The following is an 18,147-nucleotide window of genomic DNA, read 5'->3' on the forward strand; positions in this document are numbered from 1 at the left end:
AAACAGATTTATAAACAGTGGTTTAAAGCGTTTACAGGGCAGTACAGTGACGGGGTAATGGGGCTAACTAGAATGATTGATCAGATCAACTGCATGAGTGAAGAAACTTTTAAGATGTCCCTTCCACCACAATGTTGTGCCGATCTTTTAAACTAATCTCAGATCAATCTAACCTCTCCCTCCCACATAGTCCTTCATTTTTCTATCATCCATGTGCCAATCTAAGAATCTCTTAATTTCCCTTGGGTATCTGGCTTTACCACCACCTCTAACAGGGCATTCCACGTACCCACACTCTCTGAGTAAAAAAAAAACTACTGATAACCCTTCAACTGTCACACACAAAATGCTGAAGGAGCCTATACTTTCCTCCAATCATCTTAAAATTATGCCCCCTTGTATTAGCCATTTCCACTCTAGGAAAACATTTTCTGGCTGTCCACTCGAACCATGTCTCTTATCATCTTGTACACCTGTATCAAGTGACCTCTCATCCTCCTCCACTCAAGACAGAAAAACCCTAGATCACTCAACCTTTCCTCAAAAGAGATGCTCTAATCCAGGCAGCATCCTCTACATCTCCTCTGCACCTGATTAGCAAATTGGCAAGTTATTTATCTTTCATGCTTCTCATATACAACAAAGAGCGTCACAACTTAACTAGTATTTAAATTATACAGTAGGATCTGAAATAATCAGAGAGAAAGCTGGAAATACTCATCAGATCAGGCAGCATCTGGAGAGAGAGAGAGCGAGATGGAATCAACGTTTCAGGTTAGTTCTGATAAGAGCTCAGTAACACTAAACATTAACTAATTCTCTCTCTCTTGGGCAGATGGGGCTCATCAGCCGTGGTTGGCAGCTCATCTAGGAGAAAGAAAACTGATCTCAAACCTCCGCTGCCTTGCGGCTACACCCACTCATGGGGAAGGCTTCGGGAGTAAACCCCGAGGAAAAATCCGGAGCTGGAGTCCCTAAGGCAGTCCCTCATTGAGTTCAACACTTGCGATGCTGCTGGTGCCAAACTGTATCAGTCCCTGCTGTTCCTTTGGGTTCAACAGTTGTGTGGAGACAGGAGCTTGCTGCATGGGCAAGCTCTCAATACTGTACTGCCCTGGCTTGTGTATCAGACAGCTAGGAAGCTACATCCATGGTGGACCTACAACGGAGGCCTAAGAAATTGCTCTCTTCACCGGTACTACCTGACCTTCTGAGTGCTTCCAGATTTCTACGTTCCAATCCATCTCTTCATTAACAGACCAGAGAAGTCATTGCAGTAACAGAGTGTCAGGTTTGACATTCTTCTGATGGAAACTACAGAGGTGAATCCAACCCAACTCTCCCAAAGATGTACTGAACCATCAGCTTAGATTATATACTTAGAGGCCACTTTATTAGGTACCTCCTGTTTTCTGCTGTAGCCCATCCACTTCAGGGTTCGAGGTGTTGTGCATTCAGGGATGTTCTGCTGCCCACCACTGTGGTAACGTGTGGTTATTTCAGTCACTGTCAGCTTGAACCAGTCTGGTCATTCTCCTCTGACCACTCTCATTAACCAGGCATTTTTACCCACAGAACTATTGCTCGCCGGATGCTTTTTGTTTCTTGCACCATTCTCTGTAAACTCTAGAGACTGTTGTGCGTGAAAATCCCAGGAGATCAGCAGTTTCTGAGATACTCAAACCACCCTGTCTGGCACCAACAATCAATCCATGGTCAAAATCACTTAGATCACATTTCTTCCCATTCTGATGTTTGGTCTGAACAACAACTGAACCTCATGACCATGTCTGCGTGCTTTTGTGCAGAGTTGCTACCACACGATTGGCTGATTAGATATTTGCATTAACAAGCAGATGTAAAGGTGTACCTAATAAAGTGGGCACTGAGTGTACATGCCAAGTTCCAGACAGTGACCTGAATCCACAACCACTTTGCTTTACAGCGACCACATCCCTGACTGTCACAGTAGTGAAGTGATTAGCATAATGCATCACAGGGCCAGCGGAGGAGTTTGTACGTTCTCCTCGTGACCACGTGGGTTTGCTCCAGATGCTCCGAAGACATAAGGGATAGGGTTAGTAAGTTGTGGGCACACTGTAATGGCACCAGAAGCATAACGCCACCCGTCAGCTGCCTCCTGCACGATCACAGGTGCCACGGCAGCATAGCAGATAGCACAACCCTGTTACAGCTCGGGGCGTGGCAGAGTTCAGAGTTCAATTCCAGTGCCGTCTACAGGGAGTTTGTACGAGAGGGAGGAGAAGATGGCGGTGCAACGCAGCGCGTGCGGCCGTTCCGAATAAATATTTTATGTGTTAACTAGGGAGCCGTGCACAATCCGGATCTGATGGAGACAGCCGTGAGAAGCACGGAGGAACACCGGGAGTAACTTCTGAAATGCCCGCTTCGCTGCCACTGCTGCTGTGCGAGCGAGAATCTCCAGAGGGGAAGGCCCCAAGTCCTTGGCTTTGCCTATTGCCTGTTGCCGGGGCCGGGGTTGAAGCACTTGGCAAAGATGGTGCTCGGTGCTCGGAGTCGGACTGTGGTCGGATGCTTCCTGGATGCTGCATCGGCAAGTTGGCAGCGCTGGAGGTTCATGGCAGGGAGAGTTTTTCCCTTCAACCGTCTGTGTGAGATGATGGGACTTTCGAGAGACTTTGAGACTTTTACCGTGCCCATGGTCTGTTCTTATCAAATTACGGTACTGTTTTGCACTGTTGTAACTATATGTTATAATTATGTGGTTTTTGTCAGTTTTTTTAGTCTTGGTTTGTCATGTGTTTCTGTGATATCATTCTGGAAAAACATTGTATCATTTCTTACTGCATGCATTAGTAAATGACAATAAAAGAGGACTGCGTGTCCTCGTAATCTAATCTAATCTAATAATCTAATCCAATCTTCCTGTGAACATATGAGTTTTCTCCAGGTGCTCTGGTTTCCTCACACAGACGTAGGAAGTACCGGTTCGTAGGTTAATTGGTCATTTTAAATTGTCTCGTGATTAAGCGCGGATTATATAAGTTGCTCATTGGGCCGGAAGGGCCCGGTCCACGCTCTTTCTCTAAATAAAAGTAGATCCTCAGACTGTGCTTGTTGTTAACATAAACGATGCTGAAAGCAAGATTGGGAATTATTCTACAATATACATAGGTAACAAATATGCTGGATAAATTTTTAGAATATTGCAGAGACCATCTGCTAAAAGTTTGTAGGATTTAGTCTAAAATAACATGCTCATGTCATATGAGGGTTAATACTGTACAACCCATTTTCCAATAGCATAGTTAGTCACCTTAAACTTCCCCAGGGTTAATGCATTATTCTTGAGCGTCTGAAATTTCATCACGTCTTTCTTCAAGTACAAAGCATTGTATAAATAACCAAGCACTACTCTGACATTAGGGAATGCTTCACCTACCTCTCGGAGCCAAACTGCCTTTGCAGGGGGTGCTGGCTGCAATCTTAACGGCAGGTATGGTTCAGCGTAGGTGGGAGACAGAGGGTTGTTGAGACATCCACCATTAGACAAACAATGATTAACACCAGTGCTGCCTGGTTGCGTTGTGACAGGAGATGGCCTGGAGTTATTGGATCCTGATCTCCGATTGGTACTCTGTTCCCAGTTCGTTAAAGGATCCTGAGTGGAGACCGTCTGAAATTAGTGAAGAAAATAGTTGTGTCAGCCCAGCAGCCAGGTTTATTACACCGTATCACGAAAAACTGCAAAGTACAAAAGTGAAAGCAACAGAACAGTCCAGGTTTTGGAATAGTTATCACCCTTCAGCCATCAGGCTCTTGAACCAGAGGGGATAACTTTACTCACCCCAACACTGAACAGTTCCCACAGCCTATGGACTCATTTTCAAGGACTCTTCATCTCATGTTCTGATATTTTTTAAAATTCGTCTGATTGGTTGTTTTTATGTATTCATTCAGTTTATTGTCTTTGCACAATAGTTGTTTGTCCGTCTTGTGGCATAATTTCATTAATTTTATTGTGTTTTGTTGCATTTGCTGTGAACATCCACGAGAAAATGAATCTCAAGGTATTACATAGTGACATACAGTACTGAGCAAAAGTCCTCGGCACATGCAGTATAGATAGCGAGGGTGCTTGACTTTTGCACAGTACTGTACTTGTTAACGTGGAGCAGAGAGCAAGTTTGTACATCTGGCGGGAGCAAAGGATGTTGGGAATGGCAAGGGTGGAGTGCCGTGGGAGGGGTGTGGGACAGGTGTCAGAGAAGGAGTGCCAGGGGTAGGGGGTGGTGAGGGTGCAGACACACCCAGCCCTGAGACACCAGGCAAGGTCATTTAATTCCAAACAATTGGTTTATTGATCATCACAGAATGTCTCTCCGGTGCTTCCCACTCCCTCCCCCTTTCCCAACCATGATTCCCCTCTCCCTGACCCCTTCCCACTTTCAGTCCACAATAGAGACCCAGATCAGAATCGGGTTTATCATCACTCACATATGTCATGAAATTTATTTTTTCTTGTGGCAGTAGTACAGTGCAGTACCTAAAATTCCTCCAGCATTTTGTGTTTGTTACTTTGGAATTCCAGCATCTGCAGAATCTCTTGTGTTTAAGTTTTGACTTAAGTTATGTTTGTCATGATCTGTTCAGAAGACTCACAAAAAGAAAACTGCCCACTGTATCTCGGTACAGGTTGTCTGTCAACACAAGCTCGATAGGAGGGAAGGCACAACAGTGATTATATTATCTGAGGTGCCTAAGAAGAGTTAATCTGCCCCAAATATCGTTGGCCAACATTTAGCAATGTATGCTAGAGAGCATTCTGACACACAGAATGACAAGCTGCAGCAAGCTCAAATTTGAAGTTGAGTTATTGTCATAATCATGATAAGGTCTACAGATGCTGGAAATCCAAAGCAACACATACACAAGATGCCGGAGGAACTCAGCAGGTCAGGCAGCGTCTATGGAAAAGAATAAACAGTCAATGTTTTGGGCCGAGACCCTTCTTCAGGACTGAGAAGGAAGGGGGAAGACGCCAGAATAAAAAGATGGGGGGGGGGGGTACCGGGAGGGAGGCTAGCTGGAAGGTGATCAGTGGAGCCACGTGGGTGGAACAGGTCAAGGGGTGGCAAAGAAAGAATCTGATAGGAGAAGAGAGTGGACCATAGGAGAAAGGGAAGGAGGAGGGGAAGTAATAGGCAGGTTTTTTTTAAGCACGTCACCCCAGACATTCAGCCATTCTTGTCTGGCACGTGGTGTCAGGATTAACCGGGTCACGTCATGAATGTTCCTGACTCGACCCTTGTATTTTTTACGAGGCCGAGTGGCTAGCTCGACACTCAACCTGGCACGGATGGAAAGCGTGCTCGGGGGCGGCCCGACCTGGATTCGAACTCAGGAACCTTCGCTCCGGAGACCAGCACTGATCTCACTGAGCCACCAGCCAGCCAATAGGCCGGTGAGAAGAAGTGAAAGGTTAGAGTGGGGAATAGACGAAGGGGGAGGGGGTGGAATTTGTTTACTGGATGAGAAATCGAGATTGATGTTCATGCCATGAGGCTGGAAGCTACCCAGAAGGAATATAAGGTGTTGCTCCTCCACCCTGAGGGTGGCCACATCTTGGCATAAGAGGAGGCCATGGACCGACCCGTCAGAACAAGAATGGGAATGGGAATGGGAATTAAAATGTTTGGCCATTTTAAAAAAGATGGGGGGTAGGGGAGTCTGGAACCAGAGACCACACCCTCAAAATTGAGAGTCTTCCATTTAGAACAGAAATGAGGAGGAATTTCTTTAACCAGTGGGTGGTGAATCCATGGAATTCATTGCTACAGATAGATATGGAGTCCAAATCATTGAGTATATTTAAAGAGGAGCTTGACAGGTTCTTGATTAGTCAGGGTGCCAAAGGTTAGTAAGGGAGAAGGCAGGAGAATGGGGTCGAGAAGGATAGTAAATCAGACATATTGGAATGGCAGGGCTTCTCGATAGGCTGAATGGCCTCATTCTGCTCCTATGCCTTATAGACCAGCAGCGTAAGGAGTAGAACACTGCGCTCTTCAAGCCTTCTCCATCACTTACTGACACTGTAGGTGATTCTGAACTTACCTGTCCATGAGATAGCACGTCCTCAGGAAGGGCTGCCTCCATCTTCAAAGCGGCAAAGGGCTCTGCGTAGCCGAACGACAGGCGATTTCCAGTAACGAGCAGGTTCTCGGAAACGCTGCTGGACAGGGGCGAAGGCTGGGACAAAGAATGCAGCTTACGGCCCGGGGCCTTCACGCTGTTCCGGCAGGCCGGGAGGGGTGAGGATTTATGCTTCTTCACAATCTGAAGTGAATGCAGAACTCCACGTTAGCATCTAATGGGACAGCTGGCATTAAGCTGATTAATATAATAGGTTACTAAGCACATCTAATGCAATAGATAATGTTAATAGATAATAGATAGGCATACCACCATTGAACACATCTACACTGAGTACTATTGCAGGAAAGCAGTATCCATCATCATGGACCTCCAACAGCAAGGCCCTGCTCCCATAAGGAAGGAGGCACACCACAGCGACAGGTTCAGGAACAGTTATTACCTCCCAACCATCAGGCTCTTGAACCAGAGGGGATAACTTCACTCAACTTCACCTGCCCATCACTGAAATGTTCCCACAACCTGTGGACTCGCTTTCAAGGACTTTTTATCTCATGTTCTCGATACTTAGTGCTCATTTATTTTTTGTTATTTAATTTTTCTTTTTGTGTTTGCACTTTTGTATTTGTCTTTTGCACATTGATTGTTTGTCTATCCTGTTGGGTGTACAATTCTATTGTGATTCTTCTATTTACTATGAATCCCCGCAAGAAAATGAATCTCAGGCTTGTATATGGTGACATATATATACTTTGATACCAAATTTACTTTGAACTTTGAGATAACTCCTTCATGGCAGTCCTAAGCCCGGCTGCAAAAGGAGGAGGACTGGGCACAAGGTGAGCCACCCCAGCCCATAAAGCGCCAGAGTTAACGAAATGCCAACAGTTCTATCAATTCCACACCAGGACTTAGTGAAAAATCCATTGTTGATTTACAAAGTGATGATAAATGCACAAGATTCTGCAGATGCGGGAAATCTAAAGAAACACACACACAATGCTGGGGGAGCTCAGCAGGTCAGGCAGCGTCTATGGAAAGGAATAATCAGTCAACTTTTCAGGCCAAGAACCTTCATCAGAATCATAATCAGGATCCAGATGAAGGATCTCTTCCTGAAACATCGACTTGCTCCTTTCCATAGATGCTCCTGACCTGCTGCGTTCCTTCAGCAACGTGTGTGGGATAAAGTAATGTCTTCATTTAGGACCCGTTAAGCAATGAAACCCTTGTGGTCTTCTGTTTCATTTTTGTGGTGTATATATGACCTTTTTTAACAAAATGAAAAACATATTGAGGGAAGTCCAATTCAGAAAATTTGTTGAAATGTATCATGAAACAATATGTTATTATTTTTGTGCTCGCAATGTAGAGTGGATGCAGATTTGAAATGTGATTTAGTCACTTATCTAACCTTCAGGGATGGTCTCGTAATGTAGTAATGTTTACTTACTGAAGGAAGGTTTAAATGATTAGCCGGCGCAGAGGAACGCAATGGAGGAGGAGTGTAAGGCTCTGTGTAATCAGGGGAGAGGGGTTGTTCCGTCTCGGCAATCACTGTGGGCAGATGCTCTGACACAGAGATCATTTCTATTGGCTTTTGGGGAAAGGTGAAGACTCCGTACACTTCTCCTGGACTTCCTTTTCCTCCTTGTGTTTCCAGTAAAGGATCGCTCTTGTTTACAAGCTAAAATTGAAAAATATTTTAGTCAGTGAGACGCTGAAGAAAAGGAATGAGAGGGTTAATGTATGAGGAGCGTATGATGGCTCTGGGCCTGTCCCCACAGGAATTTAGAAGAATGAATGGGGATCTCATTGAAACCTATCAAATATTGAAAGGCCTAGAGAGAGTTGATGTAGGGAGATTGTTTCCCAAGGACCAGAGAACAAAGCTTCAGAATAGAGGGACATCCATTTAGAACAGAGATGAGGAGAAATTTCTTTAGTCATTGGGTGGTGAATATGTGGAAATTATGGTCTCAGATGGCTGTGGAGGCCAAATCTTTGGGGTACATTTAAAGCAGAGGTTTATAGGGTTTTGATTAGTAAGGGTGTCAAAGGTTACGGGCAGAAAGCAGAAGAATGGGGTTGAGAGGGATAATAAATCAGCCACGATGGAATGGCGGAACTGGCTTGTTGGGCTAAATGACCTAATTCTGCTCCCATGTCTCACGGTCTTATGGACCATCAGAAACTATCGCTGGAACTGTCCCACCAATTTCCATTTATATTGCATCAACATCAACAACTCTACCATTAGCTCCGTTTTGACATTCAGACTCCTGGGTGTTATTATTTCACAGCACCTCATATGCGAGAACCCCATCTCTTTCATTAACTAAAGGGTCTGCAGTGCACGTACTTCTTGCCGTAGTTGGTGAAATTTCATCTTCCCCAGAATATATTGGTGCAATTTACACTGCCATCATATCACACCACGTCAGCCATTACTGTCTGGTTTGGTGCAGCATCGTCTCACAATATTCTCAAGCTACAGCGAACCGTCAGGTCAGCAGAAAAGGTCATAGAGTCATAGAACACTAGAGCACGTAAACAGTCTCTTCGGCTCATCTAGTCCTTGCCAAACCATTAATTTGTTTGGTCCTATCAGACTGCACCCAGACCATGCCCTCCCATACATGCACCTATCCAAATTTCTCCTAAGTGTTGAAATCGACCCTGCATCCATCACTTGCACTGGCAGTTCATCCAGACACTCACCATCCTCTAAGTGAAGAAGTTTCCCCCTCATGTTCCCTTTACACTTTTCACCTTTCAACCTTCATCCATGACCTCCAGTTTTATTCTCACCCAACCTCAGTGGAAAAAGCCTGCTTGCACTTACCCTTTGTATACCCCTCATAATGTTGTGTACCTCTATCAAATCTCCCCTCAATCTTCTACATCCTAGGGAATAAAATCCGAACCTATTCAACTCTTCCTGAAAACTTAGGTCTTCCAGTCCCAGTAACAGCCTTGTAAATTTTCTTTTCACTCTTTCAATCTTATTTACATCTTTCCTGTAGCTAGGTGACCAAAACCGCACACAATACTTCAAATTAGGCCTCACCAGTGTCTTACACAACTTCAACACAACATCCCATCTCAATACATTGATTTATGAAGGCCAATGTGTCAATTACAACAGTGATGTGCAGAGGAGAATTTCTGAACAACAACTCGTCAAACCTTGAAATGGATGGGCTACAGCAGCAGAAGACCACAAACATTCATCAGTGTTCACTTTATTAGGTACAGGAGGTATTCTCCCTGTTGGATTTTTGTACCATTTTGCGTGGATTATAAGCTGTAACTACCTGTTCTCTGCGTTGCAACGAGTGTTTGCCGTCACGTTCTGTAATGACCAGGGAGTATTTGTGGACCGTGACCCCTGTAGAGCTGAGGTGATGGATTAGGCTCTGGTATACAGATCTGCTGGGGCAGGACACCACGATCTGATTGATCATTTTACCTAGCATGCAAAGAAGCAGTAAAGACAGAGAAGATGTGAGAATCATAAACACAGGAGATTCTGAAAGTGCTGGAAATCCAGCGCAACACACACAAAATGCTGGAGAAACAAGAGTCAATGTTTCATATTTTTTTTAAATTTAGAGATACAGCACAGAACAAGGTCCTTCCTACCCAATGTGCCACACAGCCCAGTGACCTACCTATTTTAACCCTAGACTAGTCACAGGATCATTTACAATGACCGATTAACCTACGAAACAGAACATCTTTGGACTGTGGGAAGAAACCCACACACATACAAACTTCTCACAGATGGCGTCGGAATTGAGCCCAGAACTCCAACACCCTGAGCTGTAATAACGCTGCACTAACCGCTGCTCTACCACAGCTGAATGTCGTTTCTCTGTGGATTGTAGTGCTGGCATACGGTACCACAGAATCCCTAATGTATGTAAATACGTATCGCCAATAATTGATCCTTGATCCTTCGCCTGTTCAATATCTCCTGACTAGACTTCTGTAAAGCAGCTTTGCAATTTGATGATGAGACAAGTTATTGTTCAATGTGGACATTGATACTCCACCTACCTTCCATCAACAGCGTGCGTGAATCGCTATCAGATGGATCTTGTTCTGATATAGTTAGAGCATTAAGTGGAAGCTCCCCCTGTAAGCAAACACCAAAAAGAATAAATGCATTAAATGGGTTATTATGTTAAAGTTGTATAATACATTGGTGAGGTCAAATTTGGAGTACTGAGTGCAGTTCTGGTCAACTGCCTACAGGAAAGATACCAGTAAGATTAAAAGATTATAGAGAAAATTTATAAGATGTTGTAAACACACTCACATGAGTTATAATTGTATAATTCTTCAAGAAAGGATAAGTTTTGAGAGTGTGGTTCTACTTGAGTTATAGGAAAGGCTGAATTGGTTAGGACTTTTTTCCCTGCAGCGTTGGAGAATGACGGGAGATTCGACAGAGGCGTATAAAATAATGAGGGATACAGATATGGTGAATACAAGCAGGCTTTCTCCACTGAGGTTAGATTATTTATTATCTTTTTTTTTTATGTTTGCACAGTTTGTTTTCTTTTGCAGACTGGTTGTTTATCAGTCTCTGCGTGTAGTTTTTCACGGATTCTATTGTATTTCTTGGTTCTACTGTGAGAACCTGCAAGAAAGCGAATCTTAGGGTAACGTATGGTGTCACATATGTACTTTGAACAATCCACCCTCAGCACTCCCTCTTCGGAACTGCTACCCTCACTCAGTACAACCAGACAGCCCAGGGGTCATCAGCTCCAGCTGGTGAGTGGACCCACAACTTTGTTATATCAGTGAAAATCTTACACTGAGCCACAGCTGAAACTGAATCAGTTGTGCTGGAGGATTCTGCCACATCTTAAATCAGATGAACTTATTCTTCAAATAAACGTCAATGCCTGAAAAGAGAGGGTTAGTGAGATAGAATTTACATCCAAAACTACCACCGAGTTTCTAACTCGAATAAATCAAGGATAGTGGAAGTAAGCAGACAGATTGCCTTTGTTCATGCCGTGAGTTTGAAGGAATGGAAGCTGTTGGTTTGTGATCTGGAGCTTCCAGGCTGAATCAGTGTTTTATGGCAGGCACAGTGATGAACGAGGTAATCTGCTGGATTCGAGGTCATTTCCACCGGAAGTTATTTCTGAGATACTGTATCACATGCAGGTTTATGAATGGTGGGGTGTGCGTCTGCCCTGTGTGATTCTAGCTGGTTACTTGCTCGGAAATGGATTTACAACCAAGGGCCATAAGTTACCAGTTGTCACTTAAGGTAGAGGCAGCAAATAGATGCTGGCTTGGACCAATAAGGTGACACAGGTTAGTCAGACGACCTCGAGTCAATGAGATTGAAGTGTGACATTTGAACTGATAAGAAGTTTAAAAGGAAGGAGCTTCAAATGCAAAGCAGCGACAACTCTCTGGAGACCAACTATTCTGGATGTGAAGGAACCCTTGTTGGAATGTAGACCCCTTTCCCAGGTAATATTCTTGGACTGTTCATGGAGGGTCAGGGAAAGTTAGTAGGTGTGCACACAGGTACCCAATTGCACAAATTCACACACACTTTTTAGTTGAGACAGTAAAGGTACTTGACTATAAGTGCAGATTCTCTCTCTGCCTAACAGATCATTATTAATAAGGGGTAATCTTTTTAACAGTGGACTTCAAGCCATCTTCTTCGAATAAATGTGACTGTACGGTTGCAGAAAGGGAAGAGTATTCAATTACTGGCAAGACAAAAGCACTGTTTACCTTGTAAACCAGGGAGTAGTCGACTTGCATTAGGATGAGAAGCGTAGTTGGGAAGAGAACCAAGAGGCGGTCATGCTTCTCCTGTGGAGACAGTAGCGCTCAGCGTGAATTCATTAGGAATCTACACCCAGTGGCTACTATATTAGGTACACCTACTTATTAATGCAAATATCCAAGCAGCCAATCAAATAGCAGCAACTCAATCCATACAAGCATGCAGACATGGTCAAGAGGTTCAGTTGTTGTTCAGAGCAAACATTAAAGTGGGGAAGAAATGTGATCTAAGTGACTTTGACTGTGGAATAATAGTCGGTGCCAGACGAGGTGGTTTGACTATTCAGAAACTGCTGATCTCCTGGGATCTTCACACACAATAATCTCTAGAATTTACAGAGAATGGTGCAAAAAAAAACCAAAAGTCATCCAATGAGCTCCAGTTCTGTGGGTGAAAATGCCTTTAGTGAGAGAGGTCAGATGGGTTCAATCTGACAAGAAGGTGACAGTACCTCAAATACCACACATTACAACAGTGGTGTGCAGACGAACATCTCTGAACACACAAAACGTTGAACCTCGAAGTGGACGGGTTGCAGCAGCAGAAGACCGTGACCTCAAAGAGGCCGCTGGGCGTAAAACAGGCACATACTATACCCTGACTTGTAGACAACAGCAGCAAGGCCCAGAATTTATTGCGTGTATCTGCAACTGCAAATTTTGTTATTGAGAATCTCTGCAAGTCACCAGGAAAGTTGAAGCCCAACGTCTGAGAGCCCGTGTCTACGTTCTCTGGAGGCTGGAGGCTGAGGAAAGCAGCCTGTCCTGGGGTTACACGCACACACAAAGTGCTGGAGGAACTCAGCAGGTCAGGCAGCCTCTGTGGAAAAGAATAAAGAATCGACGTTTTGGGCTGAGCCCCTTCTTCAGATAGGAAAGGAAGGGCGGGGGGGGCAGGGAAGAACCCAGAATAAGAAGATGGGGGAGGGGAAGGAGTACAAGCTGGAAGGTGAAAGGTGAAACCAGGTGAGGGGGGGAGGAAGGTGAGTAGGGGAGGGGGGATGGAGTGAAAAGCTGGGAGGGGATACATATAAAACGTAAAGGGTTGAAGAAGAAGGAATCTAATAGGAGAGGAGAGTGGACCAAGGGAAAAAGGGAAGGAAGAGGTGATAGGCAGGGGAGGAGAAGAGAAGAGGTGAGAGGGGAATCAGAATGGAAGTGGAAGAAGAGAGAAGGGGAAAGGGAGAGTAATTAATGGAAGTTAGCGAAATCGATGTTCAGTGGTTAGAGGACTGTTTGTGTGTGTGGATGGGAGGGAGGAACTGGGTTTGTTTTGCTGAACTTGTTGCTTGTAACGCTCTGTTTTGTCATGTCCTCTGTTCTGCTGAGCACCCTGGGCATGCCACGTGGCACTGGAATGTGGGGTAAGAGTCGTGGGCTGCTCCCAGCACATTCTCAGCTGTGTTCGACACATTCACTGTACGTTTCCATGTACATGTGATAAATATACTTCAATCCTGAATCGCAAACCTACCCCTCATTACCCTAAATGACTTGTTGGGCCACTTCAGAGGGTAATTACAAGGCAACTATTGTGCTATGGACCTGGAGTCACGTATAGACCAGCCGATTTCCCCTCTGGAACCAGATATGTCTGGATGTTTTATGACCACTAGTTCTTCTTCCAGACTTACCAATCAGAGCAGGGGTTACCAACCTTTTTTATACCATGGACCCCTACCATTAACCAAGGGATCCGAGGATGCTAGATTGGTAACTCCTGAATTAGAAACACATGAATCCCTCAGCTGTTGTGATGTGATTTGATCTTACGTATGCAAAACAATACTCCCAATATCGGGATACTTGTTTAATAACTGAGTTGCCACACCACCGTATGCTGCATATTCCCGGGATCTCTGCAGGCTAGAGGAAACTCTGAATCATTTCAGGAGGAAAAGCACCCCACCTCTTCCCAACTCAGGAGGAAAGGCATCCCATCACACCCCCATCTCTCAAAATTGTCATCAAAGCAAAAGATGTGGTCACTGGCTTCAGGAAGCGGGGGTGGTGTACATGCTCCTGTCTAGCAAATTTCTGCAGATGTACCGTGGAGAGCATTCTAACTGGCTGTATCAGCGTCTGGTATGGAGGGGCCACTGCACAGGAACAGAAAAGGCAGCAGAGCATTGCAACTTCAGCCAGCTCCATCATGGGCACCAGCTTCCCCCACCATCCAGGTCATCTTGGAAGGTGATGCCTCAAAAGGGCAGCGCCCATCACTGAGGACCCCTATCACCTAGGACGTGCCCCCTCCTCATTGCTACCGTAGGGAGGTGATACAGGGGCCTGAGGACACACACCCAATGTTTTGGGAACTGCTCCTTCCCTCCACCACCAGATTTCTGAATGGACAATAAACCAACGTACACTACTTCATCAAAGTTGCTGGTGAACGCAGCAGGCCAGGCAGCATCTCTAGGAAGAGGTACAGATGACGTTTCGAGCCGAAACCCTTCGTCAGGACTAACTGAAGGAAGAGTGAGTAAGAGATTTGAAAGTGGGAGGGGGAGGGGGAGATCCGAATTGATAGAAGACAGGAGGGGGAGGGATGGAGCCAAGAGCTGGACAGGTGATAGGCAAAAGGGATATGAGAGGATCATGGGACAAGAGCCCCAGGGAGAAAGAAAAGGGGGAGGGGTGGAAAAAAACCCAAAGGATGGGCAAGGGGTATAGTGAGAGGGACAGAGGGAGAAAAAGGACAGAGAGAAAAAGAATGTGTATATAAATAAATAACGGATGGGGTACGAGGGGGAGGTGGGGAATTAGCGGAAGTTTGAGAAGTCAATGTTCATGCCATCACGTTGGAGGCTACCGTAACGTCGACTGTACCTCTTCCAACAGATGCTGCCTGGCCTGCTGCGTTCACCAGCAACTTTTATGTGTGTTGCTTGAAATTCCAGCATCTGCAGATTTCCTCGTGTGTACACTACTTCACAATTTTTGCTCCCATTTTGCACTAATTGTTTATCTTTATATATTTCTTACTGTTGTTTTAGTTCTTTAATGTACTGCACTGCCCTGCTACCGCATGACAACATGTCATGATGTATGTCAGTGACAGCAAACCCGACTCTGACTCTGACACCAGTGGTGTTGAGCTTGAGAAGGTGGAGAGCTTCAAGTTCCTCAGAGTCGGCATCACCAATTGCCTGTCCTGATCCAACCAGCTAGACGTCACGGCCAAGAAAGCTCACCAGCGTCCCTACTTCCTCAGGAGCCTCAGGAAAGTCGGCATGTCTTCATCAACCCTCACCAACTTTAATCGATGCACCATGGAAAGCGACCTATCCAGATGCACAACGTCTTGGTGTGGCAACTGCTCTGCCCGTGATTCTGCAAGAAATTAACAACTGCTCTACCCAATTTAACATTATGACCCCTCGATTAGCCATTTCCGTCTGGGAAAAAATCACTGATTGTCCACTCTATCAATGCCTCTAATCATCTTGTACACCTCTATCGAGTCTCCTCTCATCCTCCTTCGCTGCGAGGAGAAAAGTCCTAGCTCACTCGACATGTCCTCACTCGACATGCTCTCTAGTCCAGGCAGCATCCTGGCAAATCTCTGCACCCTCTCTAAAGCTTCCACATCCTTCTGATAATGTGGTGGCCAGAAACCTAGACATAAACCTTTACACAACATGTACGTAAATCATTAACTTGCTTATCTCTGAGTAAAATGGTCTCATTGCAAAGTGGCTTGTGTATCCAATCAGTGTGTATCCAAGGTGTGTCCAGTGTTAATATGAATTCATCAGCGTGTATCCTGGCAACATTTTGGAAGTCTGGCCTGTTACTCTTCGTACTCCACTCTCAAGCAGGCTGAGCTAATAAAAACAGTGCCAATTAAGGAATGGTATTATTGCCAACTGTATGAGTGCCAATTAAAGCACTTTTAGACTCTGATTAAGATTCATTTACTTATCATGTGTACAAGGAACTAGACGGTGAAATGTGTCATTTTCGTGAACAACCAACACAACCCAAGGATGTGCTGGGGGCAGCCTGCAAGTGCTGCCACACATTCCGATGCCAACACAGCGTGCCCGCAATGTTCAGCAGAACAACATAAACAACAACAATAGCAGAACAAACCCCTTTTCACCCTCCCACCCACTCACGCTCAAAGACAGGCCACCCCCATGCCTGCAGCCTTCCTTGTCACGAACAGTGCTCAAAACAAAGACATTAATTCAAAGGAAGACCTGTGAGTGTCTGAAGTGTGCGTCTAACTTCGTGTTTACTTCTAACTTCGAGGCGCGCACGTATCATGTGGTAGCGTCATGATGTAGACAATTCACGTATTTTTACATATAACTTGTAATGAATTATTTAAACAAACAAGAATGTTTAATCAACCAATATATATATATACACAAGATTACTCAAATATTACTTAAATATTATATACACAACAGATAGGATTATAGAACCACAGACTCAAGCCTTGCCATCCATGCCAACTGTGACGCCTAACTACACTAATCCTATTTCTCCACATTAGGCCCGTAACCCTCTATACCATTTCTATCCCTGTGCCTGTGCAAATCTCTCTTAGACATTGTAATCATTTCTGCTGCTGGCACTCCCTCCGGAAACTCGCTGCAAATAGTCACCATCCTGGGAAGGGACAGACTGATCGTGAAGTAGATTTATATCGGTTGGCACAACAACATAGGCCTCAAGGCTCGTAGTGCGCTGTACTGTTCTATGTTCTGATATTCAAACATCAGCATGAAAAATGTACCCTTCTTTAAACCTTTCTCATCTCACCGAAGCCCTAAGTTCTCTCATTCAGGACTCCCCTACCCAAGGAAGGAAGTTTCTGACTATCAAAGCCCCTCATAATTTTATAAACCATGATAAGGTTAGTTAGGAAGTTTGGTCAGCAGGACAAGTTGGGCCAAAGGACCTGTTACTGAAGTTCATGGCAACTTTATAGTAAATTACAACATTGAAAACCAAGTTGGCTAAGTACACCCAGACCGTTGCCCTCCCAATCATCTCATTAATGCACACCCCCGTACCTGAGAAGGCAAGTGTTGCAGCTTTGCCTCTGATATCCAGAGGATGTTACCCAGGGAACTGATGCTTGTCCTCTCCCCTCCATAGAGAGGCTGGCTCAGTACCAACGTCCTCAAGTCCGTATCGTGGTTGCGTTGCCCAGGGGAGTTGGACTGTGGGAAAAGAACCTGTGATTAGCTCATCAGTGGAAGTCAGAAAGCAAAAAACAAACAGCAGGAATAAATTTTGTCAACCTGAAACATTAATTCTGTCTCCCTCCACCCCCACAAATTTCTAGCAAATTCTAAGTAAAGGCATCCGTTAGTCTTGCGAGACCATGGATCTGCACCTGGAAAGTCTTCACTCTCCAGGGCGTAGGCCTGGGCAAGGTTGTATAGAAGACCAGCAGTTGCCCATGCTGCAAGTCTCCCCTCTCCACGATACCAATGTTGTCCAAGGGAAGGGCATTAGGACCCATACAGCTTGGCACCAGTGTTGTCGCAGAGCAATGTGTGATTAAGTGCCTTGCTCAAGGACACAACACATTGCCTCAGATGGGGCTCGAACTCACGACCTTCAGGTCGCTAGTCCAATGGACCACTTGGCCACATGCCCACAAATTCTACTAGCAAATTCTACTCTATAGATGATAGCAAATGCCTACAGATGTACCATGGAGGGCATTCTAACTGGTTGCATCACCATCTGGTAGGGAGGGGCCACAGCACAGGATCAGAAAAAGCTGCAGGGAGTTGTAAACTCAGTCAGCTCCATCATGGGCACTAGCGCTCCCAGCATCGAGGTCACCTTCAAACGGCGATGCCTCAAGAAGGCAACATCCATCATACAGGACCTGCTGAGTTCCTCCAGTATTCTGTGTGTGTTGCTCTGGATTTTCAGCATCTACAGAATCTCTTGTGTGCCGTCATCTGTACAATCAGCAGATCTACATACCATTCTTACTGAGAATGACTGTGGCACATTGCAGCCGTTCGGAATGAGGTGAGATTTCAACATACGCGGTGCGGTCCTGAGCAGCCGTATGGTGGCTTAGCGGAGAGCATAACATTATTACAGTGCGAGCGATCAGCAGTCGGGCTTCAATCCCTGCTGTGAGGGGCTCGTACGTTTTCCCTACAACGCACAGGTTTCCTCTGGGTGCTCTGGTTCCCTCCC

At 45.2% G+C, this 18,147-nt stretch overlaps 1 protein-coding gene across 3 annotated transcripts in view; it reads right to left on the reverse strand.

Annotated features, from left to right (window-relative positions):
• plekhn1 (pleckstrin homology domain containing, family N member 1) overlaps positions 1-18,147 on the reverse strand; it is a 55,500-nt gene that overhangs the window by 13,982 nt on the left and 23,371 nt on the right. For 2 of the 3 annotated variants that reach the window (XR_010016071.1, XM_063033055.1), the window contains exons 8-14: positions 16,995-17,144; positions 11,911-11,991; positions 10,198-10,276; positions 9,453-9,607; positions 7,589-7,822; positions 6,097-6,318; positions 3,425-3,658 (exon numbers count right to left, since the gene is read on the reverse strand). Coding sequence is in view for 2 of the 3 variants with exons in the window: in XM_063033055.1 (XP_062889125.1) it covers positions 3,425-3,658; positions 6,097-6,318; positions 7,589-7,822; positions 9,453-9,607; positions 10,198-10,276; positions 11,911-11,991; positions 16,995-17,144 (1,155 nt within the window). In the remaining variant the exon portion in view is untranslated. The remainder of the gene's footprint in view (positions 1-3,424; positions 3,659-6,096; positions 6,319-7,588; positions 7,823-9,452; positions 9,608-10,197; positions 10,277-11,910; positions 11,992-16,994; positions 17,145-18,147) is intronic. The other variant, XM_063033056.1, reaches the window with a different exon arrangement.

The sequence above is a fragment of the Mobula hypostoma genome, chromosome 25, assembly GCF_963921235.1.
Source record: "Mobula hypostoma chromosome 25, sMobHyp1.1, whole genome shotgun sequence".
In the NCBI taxonomy this organism is placed as follows: Eukaryota; Metazoa; Chordata; class Chondrichthyes; order Myliobatiformes; family Myliobatidae; genus Mobula; species Mobula hypostoma.